The sequence below is a fragment of the Melanotaenia boesemani genome, chromosome 20, assembly GCF_017639745.1.
Source record: "Melanotaenia boesemani isolate fMelBoe1 chromosome 20, fMelBoe1.pri, whole genome shotgun sequence".
Taxonomy (NCBI): Eukaryota; Metazoa; Chordata; class Actinopteri; order Atheriniformes; family Melanotaeniidae; genus Melanotaenia; species Melanotaenia boesemani.
This window is the reverse complement of record NC_055701.1, coordinates 12,203,760-12,227,861: the sequence shown is the minus strand read 5'-3', so window position 1 is coordinate 12,227,861 and position 24,102 is coordinate 12,203,760. Positions and strand designations below refer to the sequence as shown.

General features: G+C 37.9%; 3 protein-coding genes across 5 annotated transcripts in view; 1 reads left to right on the top strand and 2 right to left on the bottom strand.

Moving 5' to 3' along the window:
• eml5 (EMAP like 5) overlaps window positions 1-14,428 on the bottom strand; it is a 39,542-nt gene extending 25,114 nt beyond the window's left edge. For all 3 annotated transcript variants that reach the window (XM_041971990.1, XM_041971991.1, XM_041971992.1), the window contains exons 1-4: window positions 13,929-14,428; window positions 7,040-7,199; window positions 4,789-4,887; window positions 4,340-4,408 (exon numbers count right to left, since the gene is read on the bottom strand). In XM_041971990.1, coding sequence (XP_041827924.1) covers window positions 4,340-4,408; window positions 4,789-4,887; window positions 7,040-7,199; window positions 13,929-14,125 — 525 coding nt within the window. In that variant the 5' untranslated portion in view covers window positions 14,126-14,428. The remainder of the gene's footprint in view (window positions 1-4,339; window positions 4,409-4,788; window positions 4,888-7,039; window positions 7,200-13,928) is intronic.
• A 1,143-nt stretch (window positions 14,429-15,571) lies between these two features.
• ttc8 (tetratricopeptide repeat domain 8) lies at window positions 15,572-20,298 on the top strand. Its single transcript, XM_041972135.1, has 14 exons — window positions 15,572-15,755; window positions 16,240-16,360; window positions 16,456-16,519; window positions 16,633-16,792; window positions 16,987-17,076; window positions 17,159-17,203; window positions 17,303-17,388; window positions 17,474-17,561; window positions 17,669-17,779; window positions 17,884-18,023; window positions 18,120-18,294; window positions 18,440-18,562; window positions 19,368-19,451; window positions 19,548-20,298. The coding sequence occupies exons 1-14, from the start codon at window positions 15,642-15,644 to the stop codon at window positions 19,662-19,664; spliced, it is 1,518 nt and encodes a 505-aa protein (XP_041828069.1). The 5' UTR covers window positions 15,572-15,641; the 3' UTR covers window positions 19,665-20,298.
• Window positions 20,299-23,159, bottom strand: LOC121631307 (CD209 antigen-like). Its single transcript, XM_041972136.1, has 6 exons — window positions 22,984-23,159; window positions 22,625-22,741; window positions 21,288-21,536; window positions 21,037-21,200; window positions 20,755-20,891; window positions 20,299-20,560 (listed from the first exon to the last, which is right to left on the bottom strand). The coding sequence occupies exons 1-6, from the start codon at window positions 23,087-23,089 to the stop codon at window positions 20,410-20,412; spliced, it is 924 nt and encodes a 307-aa protein (XP_041828070.1). The 5' UTR covers window positions 23,090-23,159; the 3' UTR covers window positions 20,299-20,409.
• Between the last annotated feature and the right edge of the window lie 943 nt (window positions 23,160-24,102).

The window sequence follows — 24,102 nt, the reverse complement described above, 5'->3', positions numbered from 1 at the left end:
AGTGTATCTATAGCAGGGGGGCGGTTACCTCCACATGAGCTGTCACTTTCTTTATTACACACATATTTGGAATCTTACACCTGCAAATAAATGTATGTAGGCTTTTATTCTTTTTGTTTTTTTGCTTTTCTCACAACACAGGAATTATTGATGAGTGTCTTGAAAGTTGTAACAAAATGAACGAACGAAATGCCTTGACAGCCACAGCCTGTCGCGCACTCACTAATATCCATTGCCTTGACTGATAGCGCTGCTGTGTGCTAACAGGAGGGATCGATATCAGAGACGGGGATCAGAAGCTGATACAGCCCTGTCATCAAACATCTAAAGGCTTGTATGCACCTTAAAAGAACTTATCAAATCTAAAGCTCTTCACTGTGATTGGAGGGAATATCTGTATGTTGTGTGAGCTTGCATGTGAGGTCACTGCTGAAAGATTAAGTAGGTAAGATTATAAGAGTATGCGCTATCTAGAAAGGTGTACATGCAGGTGGAAGTGTGTCAAGTGCTGGTTTGGTGCCAGGGGCTTTTGTGAAGCAGCCTGTTGCGGAAGCAGTGGGGATGGATACAGCGTGACTGCAAAGCCCTCTCTGCCCACAACTGATAAGGTATCAAGACAGGGGCAGTAGCTAATCCCTTCGCTACTGAATTACCAAGAGTAGACAGGGATGTTGAAGATGATGGAGCTAGGAGAAGGAGAACAAGGAATGTAGATGGAGTGATAGAATAGTGGAGGAGTGAAATTAAAACCTGGTTAGCAGTGTTGCATCCTCTAAGTAGTCTTTTTGATATTTTCATATGGCACAGTGGCCATAACACAGGATTAGAGGTCATTAGCTTAGTTACCTCTATCATAACTCCAAGAAACACCTTTAATTTATAATAAACAAAAATAATGCATTAATTCATCAGCTACTATGCTGGGCCACCTATTGCAGCAGTACATTACAGTGACCTTGAACATTGGTAAGACACCTGCAGAGTTTTTGGTAGCCGAGGTAGAAGTGGATTTCCTTAAAACAGCTGTCAACCATCCACACAACATCAAACTCAGCTCAACTCTGTGTGCAAATAATATATTTGATGACCACTTTAAAGAACATACAAACAGTTGATGATTTGTTGGTATATTTTTTGCACTGCTCCTGACATATATGCAGGTTTCCACTCATTTGTGAGTAGTGTAATAGTAATCATATTGATACTCTTCACCCATCACAGTAACCATCAAGCCAACAATATTTCTTTTCAGTGTTAACATCATTGTCACAATGTAATGCAGGTAAGTGTTCATTGTTATCTGTCTCATTTTTCTCCTAGCTGGCCTTAGTATAGACTGCAATCTGTCCAGGGTGTACCCTAGTAGCTAGGACGGGCTCCAACCCCACTTTGACTCTTGATAGGATAAAGAGGTTAAGGAAAATGAATGAATCAATGAATTAATTAACGGGGTAAAGCGTGTACTGTTTTTTATATTAGTAATAAAGTTTTGACAGAAATGTTTCCCACAGCATGTACTTGATATCTTCCAGTAATTATGATGAAAAATGATGCAGTTTGATGATGTCAGGTTGTAACGTTGGATCATATTGTCTTCACTACTGTTGCTGATGAAAATATATCTAATACAACTCAGGCAGAAATCAATGCTGAAGAAAAAGAATTTTATTCAAGTTCCCTTTAAATACACTTTAAATTTTTTTTTCATTCAAATAAACCGATGGATCCCATTTTGGCTAATTGATTCTGTAACTTAAGATTAGATAAGGTAAATACTAGTTTAGGTACTTCAGGTAACTTTTTGTGTTAAATTAAACTATAGGGCAGCCTAGTGCCTGGTTACATTATAAATTTGCTTCGGAGCAAGTTGCACATTGTTGTAATGTTATAAAATTACCAAATGTGCTACCTTTGTGCCTACCATAAGTAATATTGTGCAAAGTAGTAAATTAGGTTTTAACTAAAATATTACATGGCTCAAATTTCACACTCTAAAAGTGATAATCATGCAGTTCATACCTTTCACACACTCTAACTCAACACATTAATTTTCTCATGCAGTGAAAAACAAATCTATATTTCTTCTCTTCTACAGGAACATCTTTCACTCCCTCTACTCTGATCTGTCAAAAGTGACAGAACCTGTAAGCTACTTGCACAAGCACAGAGTTGACCCTGTCGTGCATTAGAAGGTGAGAAAAAAACATTCAAGGCATTCATTATATTCTAATATTTAAACTTGGTGATTTTATTGGATGATGCTGCGATCATAAACTTAAGATTAAATCAGAGCAGAGAAACCGTCTTGAAATGGTTCGATATTAACCATGTGTTGAGACAAAGTTTTTAAAAGGCCTTGTTTTAGTAAAAACTTCAGGTTTCTTTTACCATCTAACAAAAGCAAGAGAGGAATATGTTAATCGGTGCAGCTATACTGGGAATTCAGCTGAATTAATATACTACTGAAGCCAACTTGAGAGCCATGGATCACATCCTTAAATCTCTAGTGGATTACTGTGTGGTGTACACATTAATGAAAAAATATGCTCTGTTCCAATAAACACTGTATTACTGTCACTGGGTTTATTAAAAAGGGTGAAGGGGATTTGATATAGCAGACTGAATAGAATTACATCTCTGTACATGTTGAAAACATTTCGGATAACATAAGTACAAGAGTCAGCTAACTAGTTATACTGGCCAAGTCATTTCACACATGTTCTTGTTTCTTTAACAGATCCCACTTAGCAGGACACAGTTAAGCATACATAATACTACAACACTGAACAAGACAGGAAAAATAACAGCTTCCCCCTCCAGATCAGGTTGACTGGCCCACTGAATTTTCAAATTAGGTCTAATTTAAATATTTTCTTGCTTTTGTGTGGAGTATTAACATTCCCTATTATAATCTAACATCCAGGCTCAGTCTGTTTGCCCTTGTTTTGAATTTTAAATCAACAACCAGAGTACAAGACTTTTCTAAAGGTATGACTCCTATCCTGTAGTTACATTTCACCTACTTTTAAACAGTAGATTAATTTGATTTTTTTTATTAGATGACAGGCCTTCAAAATGCCTTAAATAATGAAACAAAGAGTTCAAAATTAGGATGACTGGGAGTTATTTGGTCGGGGGGTGTTATAGCCCTTAAATAAATCAGCTACGGTGTGGCAGAAGAAGAGCAGCTAAGGTCTCAGTTGTTCTGCACAAATGAAAACACAAATAGCTATGAGGATCTGTGTGAGGAGGAAACTGTCCTCGTCACAGAGGTTGTGTTTCCCTCAGCCTGCTAGTGAGTGGATTACTGGGGCTAAATCTCCTGCATGCTCTGAGTGCTATAATCGCTGAGCGAGCAGAGGCCGGGGGAGCAGATGTCACATGGTCCGCAGGGTGAAGGCTGGGGAATTATGTGGGACAATTGCTGGATTGCCTTGGCATCAGAAAACCAGAAGGGAGAAACAGGGAATAGGAAAAAGAGTAGAAAAGGATGGACTAAAAGATTCTGCAGGGACTGGGGGTTGGGTGCAACAACTAGAGTGAATTTTTGTATAGCTGTGGTGGGAAAAAAGTTCAGGAAGGGAAATTACTATGAGAGGCCAAGCTGGATTGAAATAAGGAAGTCATAACTGAGATGTTATACTACAGAGAAATGAGTACAGTAGTCCTCCCTCACTGCATCAAACCCATTTAAGCATACTGCACTGTTTGGCCTTGCAAAGCCAGGGGGCATATTTTCTATCTAAGCACATTTCATTCTTTTGACAAGGTTTGGAAAAAAAATCCTCTGTGCTCCTGAACAGAACCACATATCCCAAGGGATGACTTGATGAAGAAACTATGCATCAACTCATTGAAGATTTATGCACATTACTTTTGTGTGTGAGATGGGGCCAGAAAGGGAAGTGGGCACAGCTGCAGTTTGTACAGTAGGCTTTCAAAAGCTGAATGAAAACAGATGAAAGGGAAGGGGCTGGGCAGAGCGGTGGAGTCACAGTCCCCCATGAAAAGAGAACATTTTTCTTCTCTGCAGTGCAGATTATTACAAATTTGGGGAGTGAGACTGTGAATCATTGCATGTCCTACTTATGCTAAGTGCCTAATAACCATGGACTCTGGAATAAAGTGAATTTACATAAATCTATTTCAGGACTTTGATGTGGCTGTGAAGATAAAGCAGAGAAGGAAGTGAAGAAAGGGACATACAGCCACCAGTTTCTTTAAACTTTCTAAAATTATAATCTGTTTTCAGATGTTATGCAAATGATGCACAAGAACTCCAGCAGCCTAGAGATGGCTTACAATCACGGCATGTAAAATGACCTAAAAATGGCCGTACCTTGATATGTTTGACACCACAGCTTACAAGCTTGCTGGGCTGGTACAAATCCCACGATATGTCAAATATCTGTGGGAGGAAACAAAGCATTAAACACTGATATTACTGGAGCACAAATTCCACAACATTACACTTGAAGTCTGGACTTGCAATTATTTAAGATATTATAAATGGAGGAAATTAAAAGTGCGTGTTTCTGCATGTGTTTGGACTGCCTGTGTTATAATGTGTGTGGGAGGAATAAAAAAAACAACAGCTGCCTATATTTCATCTTTTTAAAATTCCTTTTCATTAGCCGTGCACCCTCTCGGGCTCTGGAAAGCTTACGATTAATCAGACCTAACTTGTTTATGTCCCCATCGGGCAGATACTCCATCCTGGATTTATAGCTAATTGAGGTGGTTGATATTGAGCTTGTGAGGGAGACAGGAGATGAAGAAAGCATTTACCCTGTCTGTATGACCGGGAGCTGCTGCCAGAACCTTTCCTCTTCTCCAGTCCCACACACAGATTGTGTTTTTGGAGTCCAAGCCGACAGATACCAAACACTGCAGAGAGAGCAAAGAAAAACACATCACAAATGGGAGAAATTCTGCTCTCTTACACTCATCCCTGCAAATTTAGTTACTTCCACTGTAGCATATTAGGCCACAATGAAAGGGCTAATAATGGTTACAGAGCAGAAGAGAACAGTTGTCCAGCCGTTGGCACTTCTAGTGAGCACATTTGAGTGTTTTTGCTAGAGGAGCCACCTATAGCTTACTGATTGAGTAGGCAGCATTAACAGCAGTGAGGCAGAAGAGGAGAAAGCAGCTCTCATGAAACTCCTTCTCTGCTCTGCAGCTTGCTTTGCATGGCAATGGACGTACTCTGATCTGCTGAAAAAAAATCAATGTTCGGCTATTTACAGAGGTGTTTAATTAGGGAATTTGCACAGTTTTAACTTACATTTAAAAAAAAAGCCTCTGCTAATGATAAGCAAAGCAATGAAACCTTGAGAAACCGTTATGGGTTAGTGGTAGGTCACTAAGGATGTTCTATCAATGTTCAGCCCATCAGCAGCTACTGGATGGATTGCCAGTAAATTATGTTCTCCAAAGGACAAATTCTAATGACCTGATGGTCCTCTCGAGCTAGTGTGAGGTAATCAAACCTAAAAAACGGACTTTGGCCAATCACAGTCTTTTTAAAGATAAAGCGTTTCTTTTGGCTGCTGTGCGAATGAACATACCTAACTTAAGATGACAGAAATCCTGATTCATTACTGAAAGAAATGTTGATATTTTACCATTTGATATTTCAGTACTGGCATAAACAACATGACTATAACTGCTGTTATTTGAAGCTGATGAATGAGGTACAATATAGAGGCAGCTTCAAATTTTAGCTGGATATTAACTTATTTTGTTGATTAAGCTAGTGTGTCATCCTGCTTGAGCTAGTTTAGTTGATGGCCACCTACCAGCTGTCAAAAGCACATGTTGGTCATACGCTTGAGATAGACTTTCCAGTAAGGTTTTGATTGTGACAAAAATACCTACAAAGCTATTGTAACTTTGATCAAACTTACTAGTAAAAACACTTGTTAGCAAATGTGAACATGCCAACTTGTCCAACTGGGATGGGTAACAGTAAATCTGCTATGCAGTACATCAACATGTTGGTATTAATTCTGTAGTGTAGAAAACTAATGTTAATGAGAGTGTGGCTATATACTCTTAGTCTTGTTGAGGGTTAACTAGGGTTTCATGATCTGTGTTGTCATGTAACTGCATCTATAATCGAACCTCAAACACAGAACAATGTAGCATGTAGAAAAATAGTGAGAAATTGAAATAAAGTGGAACAAAAGGCATGACTTCTTGTACTTTTTGTACCAGACAAAACAAATGCAGCTCATACTGATATTTAGGATCTACAAGAGATGTCTCATACATCAGTATATTTTTTTGGATATTGCCTTAATGGATGGACAATATAATGACACCAAGGATTCCTTTGAATTGTCTGAGTTCAGCTCTGACATCCCCTGATCCAGCAGGGGAGTAGATGAAAAGTAAAGAGAGCCGCTAAACACTGTCACATTCAATCTAAATCCCTAGCCCACAACCCGAATAGGAAAATAGCAAAGGGTCATGTCATTTCTTTTAATGAAAAACAGAGGATGTTAAAAGTACCTTCTGAAGGCTCCTATGGGAGGAAGAGAGAAGTAAAAAAAAAGAAAAAGCTAGCAGTTGTTCTGTATGGTATTGATTTTCACAGAATACACTGGACATTAGATGGAGACTGCCGTTTGTAAGTGTGTAGAGTGCTGGACAAAACTAAACAAATAAATAAATGGGATGTTATTTGAATGTGTGTGTGGTTTAAAATAATCTGTTCTAATTGCCTGAATGACAGTTGTTGCTTTCTTAAAGTATAAAATAGTATCAAACACTATAGCTGATAGTTTCCCAGTGAAATCTTAAAAGCAGAGCAGTTCAATGTCTAGCGTTCTAGCTAATATAGCTGCAATAAATGCAGCACTCAGATACCAGTTAGTGGACAAAAAGCCAATTGTTCTTGAGTGCTGCTGTAGCACTTAGTCTGAACTTTTCTGGTTACAGTTTCAGCTTTCACAAGCAATTCAGTATCTTCATGCTATACTAGGAGACATGATTCCTGTTATCTAAAAGTGCCACTGTTGTCTCACAGCTGTACCTGTCCCTCAAGGTCGAAGGCCAGGCAGGCGATGCCGTGTGTGTGCACATCCTTGAGGATAGATACAGTCTGCACAGTGTAGGAGTCCCATACGCATATGTAAGGCTCCTTGCCCACCTGTCCCGTGGCCACCAACACACGCTCCGGATGTAGTGCGAGACTGTGAAGAAAAAAAAAGGGAGAAGAAAAAATCTGGTAAGCTTTGCCATTTGCGTGCTTACATGTGTGTGCCAAGGGCAGATGAGGGATTCACCCTCCCAGCAGAAACCACTGGGGTGAGATGAGCACATTAACTCTGGGCTGGGTCTGAACATTGAAGCAGAGAGGCAGCTTGATGAGGTGACATGGTTCAATTAACTCAGTCATGCTAAAATGCACACGCACAGCCTGGCTTCACTCATGTCTACAGGGTGTTTACAGAGTATAAAAAGCAGTACTAGTGAACCTGTGAATTTCATATTACTCTTTCCCAGCATCCCTTAAATTATTCTCTGCCTAAACATTCATCCAGGGTTTCCTCCCATCACCAGGCATATGTTTGTAAAAGTGTTACATAATCCCTGCTTCGCCTCCACTCAGCCACCCCCCACCCACAAGCATCCCTACTCTACAGCTGAGCAACAGCATGCTGTATAAAGCTGTCCCTCCCTCCTTTTGCTACACCCATTCTCTCAGCTGATCCCAGTCACGTTCACCAGGCGATTCTTCAAGCCTTGTCCTGGCCTATATATTTCATGCCACCACAGAGCTCCCTCATTTATGATCTGACTGGCTCTAAAGCAGCTGCTCTCCAAAAATTCTAATCCAGGCATGTCTTTAGGCAGAACATCAGAAGGACTTAATGGGTTGGTCAGCATCAACATGCTGTGTCTTATCAGTATACAACAAACTCTCACACTTCTTTCAGCCACTCCCTGTCCTTTCTCCTTTGCATTTCCAGTGTTAATCTTTCTGCCTGACTGGTGACACTTTATCTACAGCTGAAAGGTATCTCTTAAATCCAAGGTGGGTGAGAAGTGGCAGGCCTGATCTTTGTCCTCTCTAAAGCATCCCTACCACATTATCACTTTCTCACCTTCTTTGTTGAACCTCTTGTCAACATGGCACAATCCTAATCTCACTTTTTATTACTTATATTATCAAAGCAAATAAGCTAAAAATAGCTCTCAGAGGAAAAGGGGAAACAAATCATTGGAACATTTTGAGATGCAGATAGACAAAGCAGAGAAATCCACTTTGCCATGAACAGGCACTGCATAACAAATTGGCTTGGGTGAACACTGGAACAACATAAAATATGATTACTGAGGTCCAAAGCTAAACTAAACAGTTCATTTAATTTGTGTTTGAATGTGTGTAACATCCTTGCAAAACGAGAGTCTTCGAACCAGCCATAAGATCACTGTTTTGCTTAAATTTTTTTCATCTGAAGAGCTTGCTAAATGCCATCACTAATGACTTAGCCTGCAGCGCACTTCCACAGCTCTTCTGTTTGATACAGGCTAAGGCTGTTTGCCTGTCTTCAATCTGCCAAATGCTGAAGAGCCAAACTAGCTACAGTAAATACTACAGTAATTAAACAGCCTGCTTTCATGTAGATTTGGGGCAAACAAACAGCCTCAGGAGCTGATTTCTCAAAGTAAAGAAGCAAAGATGCAGCACAGGAGTCAAAGGACAGCTCTGCAGATTCCTTACAGAAACATGAATTTAAGATAATACATCTATTTCCAACCTTAGAAAATACACTTAAAGGACAAATAGGTGTGACATTGTTATGTTTTTTATGTTACAGTGAACTCCTGAGATATTCTCCAGAAGTAGTATTTTTTTTGACTGACTACACTGGACTCAAGAGAAACAGAGGATTAACACATTTCAGAACGTATATACAACGGTGCATATCTCCCAGATTAATATTAAGTGTTGTTAATCTAGTTTCCAGCTCCAAAAAGTAAAAACAGCATTTATAAAATGAGGCTGAGCTCTTGATTAGATTTACAATAGTACAAAACAGAAGCAATAAAAGAGCAGGGACACAGGTGATGATGCTCTTGCAGAATATTAGCTGGGATCTAAAAATGGTCTTTTTTTTATGAAATCTTAATCTGTGGTTCTGGAGCTGGCAGCTTATGGTTTGTCAGTTAATTGATTAGTCAACTTAGTCAAATGACAAAATGAAAATATATTTTTTTTAGAAAAAAATATACCTAGAGAGCGCAGTTATTTGCCAAAGCCAGCATTGCTGCTTTAAAGAAAGTGGTTGGGATCAGAGCCTAAATGTAACGCCTCCTCCCACATCACTCATCTCTCCTCGGAGTTTTATGAAATTCAGCATGGTAGGTTTGGTGAAATTTTGTTAACAAGCAAAGAACAAAACAGACAAGAAAATAGTATGTAAGTAATTGGTCATCGAGAATAAATTTACTTAATTTTTTTCTTCTGGCTAAGGCTTATTGAACTTGATTTTAAATCTTGGCACGGTTTGCTTATCTGTTTATGTAAATTTAACTGAATATTGTTGGGTTTTTGGATGAACAAAGTAATCGACTTGATCATGTCACTTTGGGTACTGGGAATATCTCCCTGAGATTTTCCTCTATTTCGTGTAATTTTATTAAGCAAATCATAAAATTAAGAGAATAACCAATAAAGCAATTAATAATTAGAATTTAATTTTTCAGTGCAAACAGAAAATAATTAAATGTCATTAGATTCCTAGTGGGATGTATAATAAAAATCCAATGAAAGCAAAAGATTCCTAAAATATTTGGTATAAAAGGGTTACTCAATTTGGGTAAAGTTATTGTGGATTTAATGCAGTCATTATGATGTAATTCCAAAGTACGCAATAACAATCAGAAACATCACTGACATATTGAATTATTTTAATGAGGTAAAGGACAGTGTCAGAACATGCTCAGCTATTTCTACCTTGTGTGTAAAACGTTCGTAACACCAGTTAAAACTGTCTGCCTTTTTTAAATCCAGTAGACAACAGTCCCGAATTAAGCCATTCTGCCACAATAAGTAAATGAACTCTGGAAGATCCTAATTGGGTAAGACAGATGTGCTCTTTGAGGCAGAGCTTTTTTTTTTTACAGAGAAGCCTGGCAGCATCTCAGTGCAATTATATGAGCACAAGATCCTGGTTTTGATTGGATTTTTGGAGAATCCTTGTAATGCACATCCAAACCAAGCCTGGCTTCCTACATATCTGGATATGCTACTTCATAGTACCACAATAGAAAATGCAATACTATGACATGATAATGAGAAGCATTGTGAGAAATAAGAACACAAGTGCAAGCAGGTGATGGGAAAATGGAGACTGAAATGACCATAAAAACACAGATATTAACTGTCAGCATTTTTAGAGTTTTACACAAAACTCTTATCTCAGACATTATCAAAACTCCAATGCAATACATGCATACTATTGTCAGTGTAAATGCATTTACTTACAAAATAACCTGAGAGTTCAGCATCACACTTACATTTAAGAGCAGGAGCTTTATCAGCAGCAGGTAAGGTTATTGGTATCATTGGTATCAGTTTGTAGAATCTTAGACTTCCTTGTGTTTCTAGTACAAAGTTGTAGGATTGCAGAAAAGAAGCACGTCGGCTGAAATTCTTCTGATTTCAGCTGAGAAATCAGCTAAAACGACAACATTCATGGCAGAAGATTAAATAAAAGGATGGAACATATCTGTCATTCTCATGACTCTTGTCTTTCTCATACACCCACCTCATATATCAGACTCATCTGTGTCACATTTAAGAACTTTGACTTTAACCAAGTTTGTTCACGTAACATTCACAGACTAGACCTGCAAGAGTCTGCAAACCTGACACATTTACTGCATGAACTCTGCAGCACCACAGACAAAAATGGATTTACAGCAGCCCTCCAAACTCACTTAAACAAGACCAGCCTCAGTCTGGCATCTGCAATCTGTAACGCTGGCTGTGTTCCATCATAAAGCTTAAAGATGTTTCAGTAGGAGGCAGTCTTTTATTCAGATGTCCATAACACTGAGTAACTTAACTCATAATAACTTTTACTCTGACTTTACCCCAAAAAAAACTCTAAATGTGAATCAGTCTATATTTTGAACGCTACCAAAGGAAATTCAGTTAGTGTAACAAAACAATTTTTATAAGAAGTGTGATCATTATTCTTACTGGCTGATTTGAAAATTAATTAGTTGGCTGCAGATATATTTAGTTTCATCATTTAGATATGTTTAGCTGACTGCAGAGATTACAGCATGACACGTTTTATACTATGAGTAATGTAATATTTATCTCAGATAACATAGTAATACATGAGAATTTAGAAATAATACATTTCTTTGCAAGGGATTAACACATTTTAAAATGAAATAATTCTTTTAAAAGGTAATAAATAGCTATTAAAATATGAATATTCACTCTAATGAATATTTCATGAATAAGTAGATAAAACCAACATCCTCTGGTTAAGAAGGGCACTGTATAAAAACTGTCAGTGAGCTTTGACTCTCAGCCTAATTGGCTTCATAAGATGAGAAAAGAAGGCAGGAAACTTCAAAGACTGAGCCCATGAAACAGGGACTAAACAGAGAAGGTTGGCCTGTAGTCTTACAGTCTTCTGTAGTCTTATCACGCTGTCCTTCCACACTTTTGTGGATATTTAATCATAAATAAAATACACAAACACACTGATTTGAACCATGTTTGAGGGAAACACATTTTTAAAGACTGAACCTATTGTCTGTGTGTATGTCTGTGTTTTGATTGTGTTCATGTGCATGAGCCAAGTTTGTGTGTTTAGTACATGTCCTGTGTGTCAGCATATCTGCAGAGAAAAGTAACTACATTCTGTAGTTTGAGCAGTGATTTGGCAGCAGCCTCAGGCTGTTTTAAGTTTCTGACTAGAATAAAATCCATCTGGAACAATCTGAGGAAAAAATTGTCCACGACTCATGCCCCTTAGTTTAAGTGGAGGTTATTAACATTCATCAGGCTAAGCGTTTCATTGTAGTTCTCAAACTATTGAAAAGTGAGCTAAATGACCCTGTGTTTGGCTTTGTGGTTTAATTCTTCTATGGGCTTTTCCACATCAGACCAGGAGACCAAATAAAAGAGGCCGCAGGTTGAATAAAACCATGAGGATGAAACCAGGGCAGCAATAAACTTATAAAGTCATTTGCCAAGGTATATTAATCAAAGTTAACCAGCAAATAAAATAGAAAGAAGAAAAAAGGAGGGGAAAAGAAAAACAAAAAAACAATAGAGGGATTTAAATTGTAGGTCTCTCTCATGGGACTGCATCTTTCCTACATGGGTTAGTGCAACATTTGAGAACTTATTTAGCACTCCATCTACCGAGAATACTTCCTGGTTGTGACACTGAAAGCTTCATATGCACTCCTCTTGAGATCTGACTTGACTGTTGTTTGGTATGTGTCAACCAAACAAGATAGCACAATTAATTTCTACAGCTTGCACTTAGAATCCATTCGTACCACTACAGAGGGAGGACAAAGGAAAAGAAAAACTCTTGATCTTTGCAATAAGAGGATCAAGTGTCTCCATTTATCGTGAGAGGAATCCTGCTGGCATGGTTTCTGATAATCACTACTACACTGCTGTGAGAAATTACCTTTGTCTTACAACAATAATTTCTTTTAAAAGGTCTCCTCCAGGATGATGGTGCCCCAGACATGGGGCACGGGTTGATTTAATGAATATAATAATGACATAAATCACACCATGACTTTTGCAGTTATAGATCTCAACTCAGCTCAATGCCTAAAAGAGAATTTAGACTAACATGGAAAGCAGCATTCTCCAGCACCATCAAAACATTGCATGACAGAGTATCTATTGGAAATATAAGCTCGGAAAGAGCAGAATTAATGCCAAGATGTATTGAAACTGTTTTGATGACACACTAACATAATTTAGGTTGGATAATCTTGAACACTGATATTAAAAAAAAATAAAAAGTATGTGACTACAAGACATTAATTAGAGTCTAATTTGCCTAAATATTTCAAATACAAGCTAGAGCAGTGAACACAAATTCAAATTAATTTACTCATCACAGCTTGGTGCAGCAAGCAAGTCCACCAGCTTTGTGTTTGAACTCAGAAACTTCACCTGGGGGCAATGTAGGGTTAGTATCTCTATTGTGTGATTAATAATGAAGCAAGACCCCAGCTGACTACCGTTGCAGTTTATAAAGCTAGTCATCTCCAGGCCAACCCCTGCACAGATGTCAACATGAGCACTGAAGCGTTGAACACAGATCATTGTGTGACACGATCATTACATAAACGACTGGTTACTTTGCTGTGTTTTCCCAAAGAACAGGTGTGCCAAGGTTTGTCTGGCTAGGCTGAGATGAATTACCACAAGCCACAGGCAGGTTACCTTCAAGGACAGTCATGTTCAAGTGTACTTTCCAGTTGAAAAAAACAAGACAAGCGACTGTGACTTGATTTAATAGTTTATTTGTTTTATTTAGCCAAACAAATCTGTGAATTCAATGCTAAATGTATGCCTTGTTTGCTCAAGAAATTTTCTTGTGTGACATGATTATATGTTAGATATATTTGAACTGTTAATTATTTTGACAATCAAGCAATCAGAAGATTTGTCTTGGGGAGTGCCAGAGTTACTAGTGGCTAGTTAAAGTCATCTGTCCCACTGAAGTGCCTTTAAGCAGGACACTGAACCCTGTTCCAGACTGAAGAGATGCTGCTTCCTTGCGTTTCCCATGAAGCCACAAAATATCACATTACACCGCACAAGGTGACATCAGCATCCACACATTTTCTACTGTAGGTCTGTTGCTGTCCGCGGTGCTGAAACAAACTGTTATGCATGTATATGTGTCTCATACCTTATTATGTCATCGTTGTGCCCCAGGTAAAATTTCTGCTTGTGTTCCCGAGTGTTGTACACAACTCCCACACCGGCGACAAAATAGACAATTTCCTTTGCGGCGGTATAGTACAGGTTGTTGCGGCACTGATGTCCCCGGTATCCGTACACCCACTCCAGTCTCAGGTGGCAGTTAGGAGCAGTCCTGTCAGCCATGTCCGCACTTCCGTGCGTGTCTCTCCGTTGCTATCACGTAGGCTTTCTGATAAAGTGTCATTCACCAAAAAGGATTTATTTTAAGCCCGCGTGTCCCATTAGTTCCGTTGGATTTCAAACAGTCCAGCGAGAGCGCTGAAATTAGGCATTTTTAATAGTCGTGTAAATTGATATACTTGCTGCCTAATAAGATTAAGTATATCTGTCTCTGTTTGAAAAACGGGTTTCTATGCTGTTATTTTCATAATGAAAGTCTAATTTGTACTTCTTCTGCCCCGGGCTTCTGGTCCTCTTCGACACAGGTCAAAGCTCCTGTCAAATCCTACAAAGATGGAGCTGTACTGTTATTCCACAAGCTCCACCTACAATCAGGACGTTGTGGTCTTTCCTCCAATTACATTCTTGGATTCATAAGGCGAGTCCAAAACGCAGGAGAGGACAAGTCCGTCACGCCACGACAGCTCGCACAGGACGAATTCAAACAGGATAAATAAATAAATAAATAAATAAATAAATAAATAAATAAATAAATAAATAAATAAATAAATAAATAAAGTTAAAATTGTATAATTGTATAAGTCCTATTCTGATAAATGAATTTTCAAATTATTAAATTGTATTTTGAGATTATGATCAATAATCATTAATGATGAACATTTTATATCAGTCCTGAATATGAATATGGCTTGATTTTTTTATTTGATTTGCTTCATTTAAATCCACTAGTTAATCAAATTAACCAACTAAATCTTTTTGAGCTGTCTTCTCAAAATTATTCAGGCTAATGGTAGATGTACAGGAGGAAGATATGTTTGGTTGTAGACATAGACGGTGTGATTGATAATTTTTTTTAATCCCTTTTGGCCTGCTCTGGTTGTGTTGTTAGAGGGTGAGGAGGAAATGAGAACAACAGGAGTACTCATTCTGAATAAATATATTAAATTCATATTAATATAAATTATGGCCTTAATAATGCCATATGGCCATAATATGGCATTGCTCTTTAGGCCCCTGATCAAGGTCCTTAACCTCCAACTGCTCCCTGGCTGATGTAACATGACAGCCCACTGCTTGGAACTGGAAGAACCAGGTTCAAGTTCTTGGACTAGTGAAGCCCACTGCTCTATGGTGTATCTAGAGACGGATCAAATGCAGAGACTATATTTCCCAACTGGCAATAAACTATAGATTATTTTTAATACAGTAACAATACAGAAGTTGAATAAGATACTCTGTCACCCTGTTTTTTCTTTCTTCATTTCTACTTATTTTGGGGAGAGGTTGTTACTTTTGTTGTTCATTTGTTTGCCCTCCAGTTTTAGTTTTGTGTAACTTTACGGTTCATTATAGAGAGAGAGAGAAAAAAAAGGTAATTACAGGAAGTTGCAGTAGTAAGAGTCCGCCCTCCTATGTGGTTGCCTAGCAACAGAGGAAGCTTACTGTTATAATCTTAGCGCCTCTGTTTAGCAGCTCGCCTACTGATTGAACAATTATACTTTTTCCTGCTTGCCATAAAATGGAGGTGACGATGGACCCTATGTTTTTGGCTTGGAGCTATTTCAGGAGGCGCAAACTTCAACAATGTTCAGATATTTGTACAAAAATATTACACGAGAATCCCTTCGACCAGGTACTGTGGTAAAGTTAGCCATGCTAGCCTAGCTTGCTAACCTGGAAAGCCCGCTTGCTCACTAACGCAAAGCAGCTTTATGAGCTGCTGTATAATCCCGATTAGTCGAATACGTATGTTGTAACTCACTAATGTTGCATTTACGTTTACTTACATCAATTATCTTTAGGCCAGTTTCTAGTATTTCCATTGGGTAACATGTTTCCTTTAACATCTGTCCTCGTCTTCATGTTATTTTAATGTATTCCTTGCATTTGATTTATCTTCATTTCTTATTCACTTTATTTTTTCCTAATTAACTCACTGCATACTGTCTTAAGGACTCGTCCTTGCATATCTCAGAGGTAACCATGTCTTTACTTTATTCCTGCCTTTTCTATCGTTTTTCATGTCCGTAGTTCATCACACAGTAGGTACTAAAAGTTACATCTTCACATCCTTAGCGTCGAACAGTATTTTTTATGAGCAAAACACTGTGTTGTAGGCTGCATGGAGCTTGAAAACCCGTGCCCTTACAGAGATGGTGTACATTGATGAAGTTGACGTTGACCAGGAAGGGATTGCTGAGATGATGTTGGATGAAAGTTCTATTGCACAAGTTGCAAGTAGGTTTGAACTCTTTCTCAGTGTCCCACTGTCTTTTAAATTCACATTTACATTATGAGTATTTTTAAGGTAATAAAACTGATATCTCCTCTAGGACCTGGAACATCACTTAGACTTCCTGGGACAAGTCATGGCGGAGGTCCCACTCCAGCTGTCAGGTATGTTATCCTTAAGAACAAAGACAGATCAATTAATACTTGAACTAGCAGATAAACCACTGATTATATTTATCATATCTGCATCTTTTTTTTTTTTTTTTTTTCATTTTTAGGCCTATGACACAATCAGGGCGTCCTATCACAGGATTTGTGAGACCTAGCACACAGTCCGGACGTCCTGGGACAATGGAACAGGCCATCAAAACCCCACGTACTGCAAGCACCGCTCGCCCCGTCTCTAGTGCATCTGGTAGATTCATTCGTTTGGGAACAGTGAGTATTTTTAAAAACAAATACCCATTTTTTCAACAAGAAAACCCAAATCTTTGTTAACCTATTTTTCAAATTATATTAGGTAGTGTTGCTGCTAAACTGATGCATATATTTTTGAGAGCAATATAGAAGAACAAAATATTTGTCAAACACCAAATGGCATAAAAAATTAACACAATATAATATTTCTCCAGGCATCAATGTTAACTAATCCAGATGGGCCTTTTATAAATTTGTCGAGACTAAATCTGGCCAAGTATTCCCAAAAGCCCAGTTTATCCAGGGTAAGGCTAAATCTGTGCCTCTACCAATTTATCAAAATAAATTTGTTCACACATGACAACTCATCAGCATTTCTCTTAACAGACTCTGTTTGACTACATCTTTCATCATGAAAATGATGTAAAAAATGTAAGTGGTGCATACATCTTCAGTATGAAAAAATTGCTTTGCATTGCAGTTTATAGTCATTGAATTTTATTTTATATAGCACAAACATTTCTTGTTCAGGCTTTGGATTTGGCCGCTCAAGCAACAGAGCATGCACAGTTCAAAGACTGGTGGTGGAAGGTTCAATTAGGAAAATGTTACTACAGGCAAGTACAACATATCTGATATTTATTGAAGCTGCACTTTATTTACATTAAATTCTGTTATCATAAACTAATCTTATCTCTACAGGCTTGGTTTATACAGAGAAGCAGAGAAACAGTTTCGATCAGCTCTCAACCACCAGGAGGTGGTAGACACATATCTCTATCTTGCAAAGGTAGTGACAGAGGCCTTATGAAAATATATCACTTTACAAAGTCGGTACACAATCATTAATAATGTTTCTAAAAGAGATTGAAGAATGTTGTGTTTGTCTTACCATAGGTTTATCAGCGCCTGGATCAACCAGTAACAGCCCTAAATCTCTTCAAGCAAGGCCTGGACCACTTCCCTGGTGAGGTCACCCTTCTTACAGGAATCGCTCGCATTCATGAGGTACAGTATGTCACCATAGGACCCTCTCAGTCTACAGTCACGATTACCTAAAAAAGATAAGTAGCCATCTACTGTATCTGATGTTAATGTTGATTTTACTTCAGGAAATGAACAACATCTCCTCAGCTACAGAATACTACAAAGATGTCCTTAAACAAGATAACACTCATGTGGAGGCTATAGCCTGCATAGGCAGCAATCACTTCTATACTGATCAGCCTGAAATTGCCCTGCGATTCTACAGGTCAGGCAGACCTTGTTTTACAGATAGTGCTGTAGTTTATTTTTACATTTATTGTAATGAAAAGTTATATGTGGTTCAATATGCTTCTTTTACTAGACGACTGCTCCAGATGGGTGTGTATAATTGCCAGCTGTACAACAACCTGGGCCTGTGCTGTTTCTACGCCCAGCAGTACGACATGACTCTGTCCTCATTTGAGAGGGCTCTTGCCCTGGTGGCCAGTGATGAAGAGCAGGCTGATGTCTGGTACAACATAGGACATGTAGCTGTGGTGAGTCAGCAATCCGAAAATGTCCCAGAATTTCTGTTGACTTATATGGTTGAATTTTTTACATAGTCAACAGTTAAACAAATTGGATAATCATTAATAGAACTTAAAGGTTCATACAAATAATGGTAAAGTTCTGTGTTCACAGGGCATAGGGGACTTAACCCTGGCATATCAGTGTTTCAAACTGACTCTAGCTTTTAATAATGATCATGCTGAGGCCTACAACAACCTGGCTGTGCTGGAGCTGCGTAAAGGCCATATTGAGCAGGTAAGAACTTTGAGAAAGTTGTTTAGGAGGTCATAATATTCTCCTTTAGATTGTAATGTGATGCTACATAAATTGTCATGAAAGTGCCAAAAACGACACTTTGTCAAGAATAATAAACCCTTAATTTTAATTAAACCATCAAAATGTACACAATCCTGACAGTATTAGTTAGTTTAAAATGTTTCTCTATGACAGGACTATTTTTAAGGTTACGCTTGCATACCATAAATCCAATAAGCAAATATGCTACATTAACTCAGAACTTTGCAATAAATCAGTTTAACATTCATATCATGTCATGTGACCAGACATCATGAGATGTTTGAGATTTTGTTAATCCAATAACAGAGTGGACTAGCTATTTTTCTGCGGGCCAGAAACTACCATGCAGCTTTATCTAAGCCAGCAACTGGTTATAACTTCTGCTGACATGGTGACACAAAAACAAAAAAGTAAAACTGAACAGTAGACTATTGCGCTGTACAATATTTCAAGGTTAGATGCTTCATAAAGTCGGTTAGATTAATTTAAATATCCATATACCAATCCGCCCATTTTTTGTACCTGCTTGCTCCAACTCAGAGTCCATCACACTATATAATTGCCAGCGTTGGCAATATTTAATTTATATATTTAGATGCTATCAGTAGAGCTAGTACTGGGCATAATTGTGGGGATGATGGGATTACACTGATTTAAAATTTTGAAAAATAGAGCTTAAAACAAAGCATAAATAGTTCTTTATACTTTTTGATAAAATACTATCCTGTTAGAAATATTAATCATTGTAATGTATTTGATCCAGTCCAAGGCTTTCCTGCAAACAGCTGCAACTGTGGCCCCACTCATGTATGAGCCACACTACAATCTCTCCATTCTCTCCGAAAAGGTAACGCATTGCTGTGTAATCCATTCGAACCTGCAAACAGTAAAGTGCAGTTAAAGAAACATTTCAAAGACAATGGATGTTTTTGTCTTTGCTCAGATTGGTGACCTTCAGAGCAGCTACACTGCGGCCCAGAAGTCTGAAGATGCATTTCCTGAACATGTTGACACTCAGCAGCTTCTCAAGCAGCTTAGAGAGCATTTTGCAGTGCTGTGAGGGTCCACTACCATCAACGAACACAAGGCTATAAAGACGGCGAAAGGATGGAAGCTTAGTCTTACTTGGAAACCAACATAAGGAGATTATTTTTTTATTTGAGTTAATTTATTAAATGAACATATTACAGTAAATAGCCATTTTACTGGGTAAACCTACGGTATGAGATAGTTTTAACAAAGTGCACTCAATTCTACCAGTAGATATTCCTTTGTTCCTTTCTACCAAAAGTTCTGCACGACTGTGTTGAATCCAAATTTACTCAGTCGTTTATTAATGTTTCAGATTCCTTGACTCTTGTGTGTGTGTATATCTATATATATAGATATATATATTTATATAATTTATAGAGAGACTTTGGACATCGGTAGTTCTTTGCTTTCCTTTTTTTTCTCTAAAACTCAGGAACTATTGGGTGGGAAAAGACACATAGCTGCAGTTTATCTGAATCTAAATGTCTAAATCCACTGCTTCAGTGAATCCAAAGTAGTTTTTGTTTTCCATTTGATGATAAAATACTCTCAAACAACATATGACTTAAAGAAATGTGCAGTTTACAGCATATGAAGCCTGGGGTTTTAATGATGGGCTAGTGATCTATTGTTTAGATTTGAAGAATAATTTTACATATGTACACAAGTTAGATACATTTTTATTTGTCAAAACAAAAGAAATTAGGATAAAGTTCATTCTCCGTTCAACCAATTAAACCAGAAGTAAAAATCTTCTTTAAAGAATAATTATGTTATTCCGAAGATCTTGGCTTCATTTCACAAATCCATTTCAGGTTGTAACTACATGGCACATCCTTCCAAACCCTAAAAGGGTTGAGTTTGGGATACACAGCAACGCAGTCTGCATGGTTAGGCTGGTTTGACTGTTCTTCTTCCCAGTACCTGTAAACGAACAATAAATTGATTTTATGAATCTGCTCTTATGCTTATATTTACAACCATCAGTGACTTACTAAGGTTGAAGAGGATACCTGAAGAAAGCAGTCGCAACAGTTTGCACTGAGAAATCTTAAAACCAATGTTCAGTTCTTATTGTTCCTCTATCTTTTTCCCTTCTTTCAGAAAAAAATGCTTACCCCTCAGTCAGTGTTGTCCCATCCAGCCATTTCCAGGTTCCTTCTTCTTCTACATCTCTCAGTCCAATCCAGAAGCCATTCAGAGATGATGGTCTTGAGTGGTCGAAATTGCTATTTATCAAGTTAGTTACCGCCATCTGACAAAACAGGATATATGCACAAATACATACATGTGTTTTAATATTTGGGGTTCTGTGTAGAACAAGTTTCTTTCACAACTTCGTGATGAGAACTGTGGCAATGATATAGCAATTTGTCCAGAAATAACAAAATGAGTCTTACGTGTTTCTCTCTGCTGTCTATAACTGCCAAGTCGCCTCCTTGCCTTTTGCAGGATTGTCTGGCGTCCTGCCACGTTACACGTGAAAAGGTTTCAGAAAATGGGAAGAAGTAACACATTGAGTTCATGAAAGTCCATCCAGATAAACAGTATCTGCAGCCATTTCCTGTTCCCAAAGAAAAAGAAAATATGATGTGTTGTTTCCTGGGTCACGCAGTAACACAGTAGTACGGCTTAAGAAACTGGTTCTCACTTATCATCGGCAGGTGGGATTTCAACGCTGCAATTTCCATCTGCATATTTTCAGCCTGCTTTTCGTAGTCTTTGTTTCTTCTGACCTGGTGTTCCAGCTCCCACTTTATAAAGTCTGTTTTGGAGACCTCATTCTCCAGCTGTTTCTTGGCATTGTCGAGGTTTTGGGCCGCAGCATCATAAGAAGCCTGTAGTTTGGTTAGTTCATTCCCAATGTCTGCGACTATGTTGCCATTAGCAAGGTTGTTGTCTGTAAGCAGTGACATTGGTACAAAAGTGATTTGTCTTATTGTACGCTTTTGTACGCTCTTTTAATATTAGTACAGTTGAATAACTTATTTTATTAATTTAATAAATCTCACGATCAATGGTCAGTTCCCCAAAATGAAAACAATTCAGTAGCAGACTTTTTCCAAATAACCTAATTTCTTGTTTTGGGTGTCTTTACTGCATTTTCTTGTTACTTATTGGTTGAGAAAAGCACTAAAATGGATATACCCTATCTGCAATATCAGCCAATATAAAATTATATTCATGTAAAACTAAACCTAGCACAAAAGTTTAAAAAAATGAAGTGATTGGTTGATTATTGCTCTCCTTTAATAATATCAACTGGAGTATTATACATTACTGGAAAGTCTGAACATGTGGGTAGTGGTACCCAAAATCCCCTGCAATATTCTCAACCTGTATAGCACAGCTGAACTATAACTATACTGGTAGAGGGCCCATTAAGAGTTAAAATAAAAGCTATTTGCTTAATTAATTTCTGCTTCTCTTTTTTTTTTTTTTTTCTTTAGTCTTTAGAGGGCAACTGAAATAAAACTTAACATTTGATCTTTCTAAAGATTTCTTTTCAGAGTTTTTCCTTCTGCTTATTATTAACTCTTAAAGACCAACTGAAGCTAAATGCTCCACTAATGTTCACATGCACACTTTCAATGCTGTTAAGCACGAGGCAGGTGGTGCAAAAAAGTTTTATTTTTAATTAAACTGCCACCTGCTATGGATGCAGACAGTGACATCCGTGAGGATAAATAATAACAAATCTCTTTATATTAACATTAAACTGTCATGGGCAGTTCATTAAGACTTTGGTTGTCATAAGACTGTTATAATTATGCTATGAAATAATTTCTTGACCTACAAAAACAATACAAGATTTAAAAGTCAGTAAACCTTAACTCTGAGCCTTGGTTAATCTCTCAGAAATCAGGTTTGCAAATGTTCATTGTTTCACATCAGCTGCACACTCCATCAAACAAAAGACAGTCTATTCTTCAGAATGTTTACAATAAAGTAAACCTGCAAGTGTTTTCTGGATCAACAATGACTTACAATAGATTCCCAGGCCAATATCAACTGCCAGCAGAATGACAGCGAGGACTGTCAGGCTCACTGTAAGCAGTCTGTAAAGATTCAGCATGGATTCTGGTCTTACTGTGGACATGGACACTACACACAAAAAGTTGTGAATTAGTATTAGAGTCCTCAAAAGTACAGAAACAATAAAATATTATTAAGCTAATAAAGAGATCTTTGGCACCCATATGTCACTAGTTTATTTTAAATATAATGGTAATGATAAAATGTTGTGCTACACAAGTATTTTTTAAAAAATAAGTGATGAAAAACAAGCACTTAAGTCATGAATACTGCTTCACAATCTGACACCTTGTTCATCAGCATTAGTTTACCTTGCTCGTTCTCCTGATTTGAGTAGAGAGGGTCATCATCCTCAGTGATTTCCTCCTGAGAAACCAGTTTATTATATATGGAACCTGAATTTTCTCTGTCCTCCATTTTTTACTTCTAAAAATGAGAACCGTCTGACAGGACTGTCCAGGAGAGTGTTTGTCTGGACATTGCCCTGCTAGTATTTGCATGTGTGAGTAATTTTGCCAGCAGAACATCAAGTGCATTTGTTAAATATTTACAAGGGCGCTGCAGGTCGATTCGAGTGGTTCTGCTCTTCAAAACAAGATTGTTTTAAATTTATGCAGCTATAAATTCTTATTTAGGGATTATTTGTTATGTCCAAAATATTTGTTAATAATTCTAATCTTGCCGTTAAACTTTGATAATGAATAAAGATTTCAATGGTCTATGAGATGTTGGTCAGCATAAGGCACATTGTTAATCCACACCCACGTTCCCTGAGTTGCTGCATCAGTAAGGTCGTAGTTTTCTTCTGCCCAGCCTTGGAATAATGATGTCTCATGAGCTGCTGTAAGAGGAGAGCGTCAATACCTTCAGTAGGTCTCAAGTTTTCAGTCAAACTCAGTATACGGTATGGAGTGTGTTAAGAAAGGCTTTTACCATGAGCACAAGTTTCTCACTGTTACATTCCAGCTCCACAGGCCTAAAATGATATGCTATTTTATGGGAGTGATACAGCTATTTCATAGTTTAGCCTGATTTAACTATACCAAGGTCTAGCTTTAGCACCTGAGTCATTTCAAAAGGAGCAAGAGGAAACTAGCTGCAGGAAAACGGCTGTGTGAAGTCAATGTTATTTCTAGTATTTATGCGCTTGCAGATTTTCAGTTCACTACTCTGGTCCAGACAGCAACATCTCAGCAACTGTCTGATAGACTGTCATGACATTTTGAACAGACATTTAATATCCACTGATGATCCCTGACCTTTATTCTAGCACCACCAACATATATCCGGCGAAACATCTCTACATCAGCTTTTTATCACTCAAAATGTGGACACCTTGAAGTCCAAAGAGGGCTAGTACTGAGTGCCTTGCCTTACTGACCCTCATTAGCTCCCATATATCACCAACAGTGTGCCATCCCCATGAACTC

Bases quoted from the DNA above. Each gene is read 5' to 3' on its own strand.
- ttc8 (XM_041972135.1), top strand. From the start codon at position 15,642: ATGGAGGTGACGATGGACCCTATGTTTTTGGCTTGGAGCTATTTCAGG. The intron at 16,361-16,455 runs GTAGGTTTGAAC...TATCTCCTCTAG, and splicing joins TTCTATTGCACAAGTTGCAA to GACCTGGAACATCACTTAGA. The intron at 17,389-17,473 runs GCAAGTACAACA...TTATCTCTACAG, and splicing joins TTAGGAAAATGTTACTACAG to GCTTGGTTTATACAGAGAAG.
- LOC121631307 (XM_041972136.1), bottom strand. From the start codon at position 23,089: ATGGAGGACAGAGAAAATTCAGGTTCCATATATAATAAACTGGTTTCT. The intron at 21,201-21,287 runs GTGAGAACCAGT...CTTTGGGAACAG, and splicing joins ATCCCACCTGCCGATGATAA to GAAATGGCTGCAGATACTGT. The intron at 20,892-21,036 runs GTAAGACTCATT...CTGTTTTGTCAG, and splicing joins TAGACAGCAGAGAGAAACAC to ATGGCGGTAACTAACTTGAT.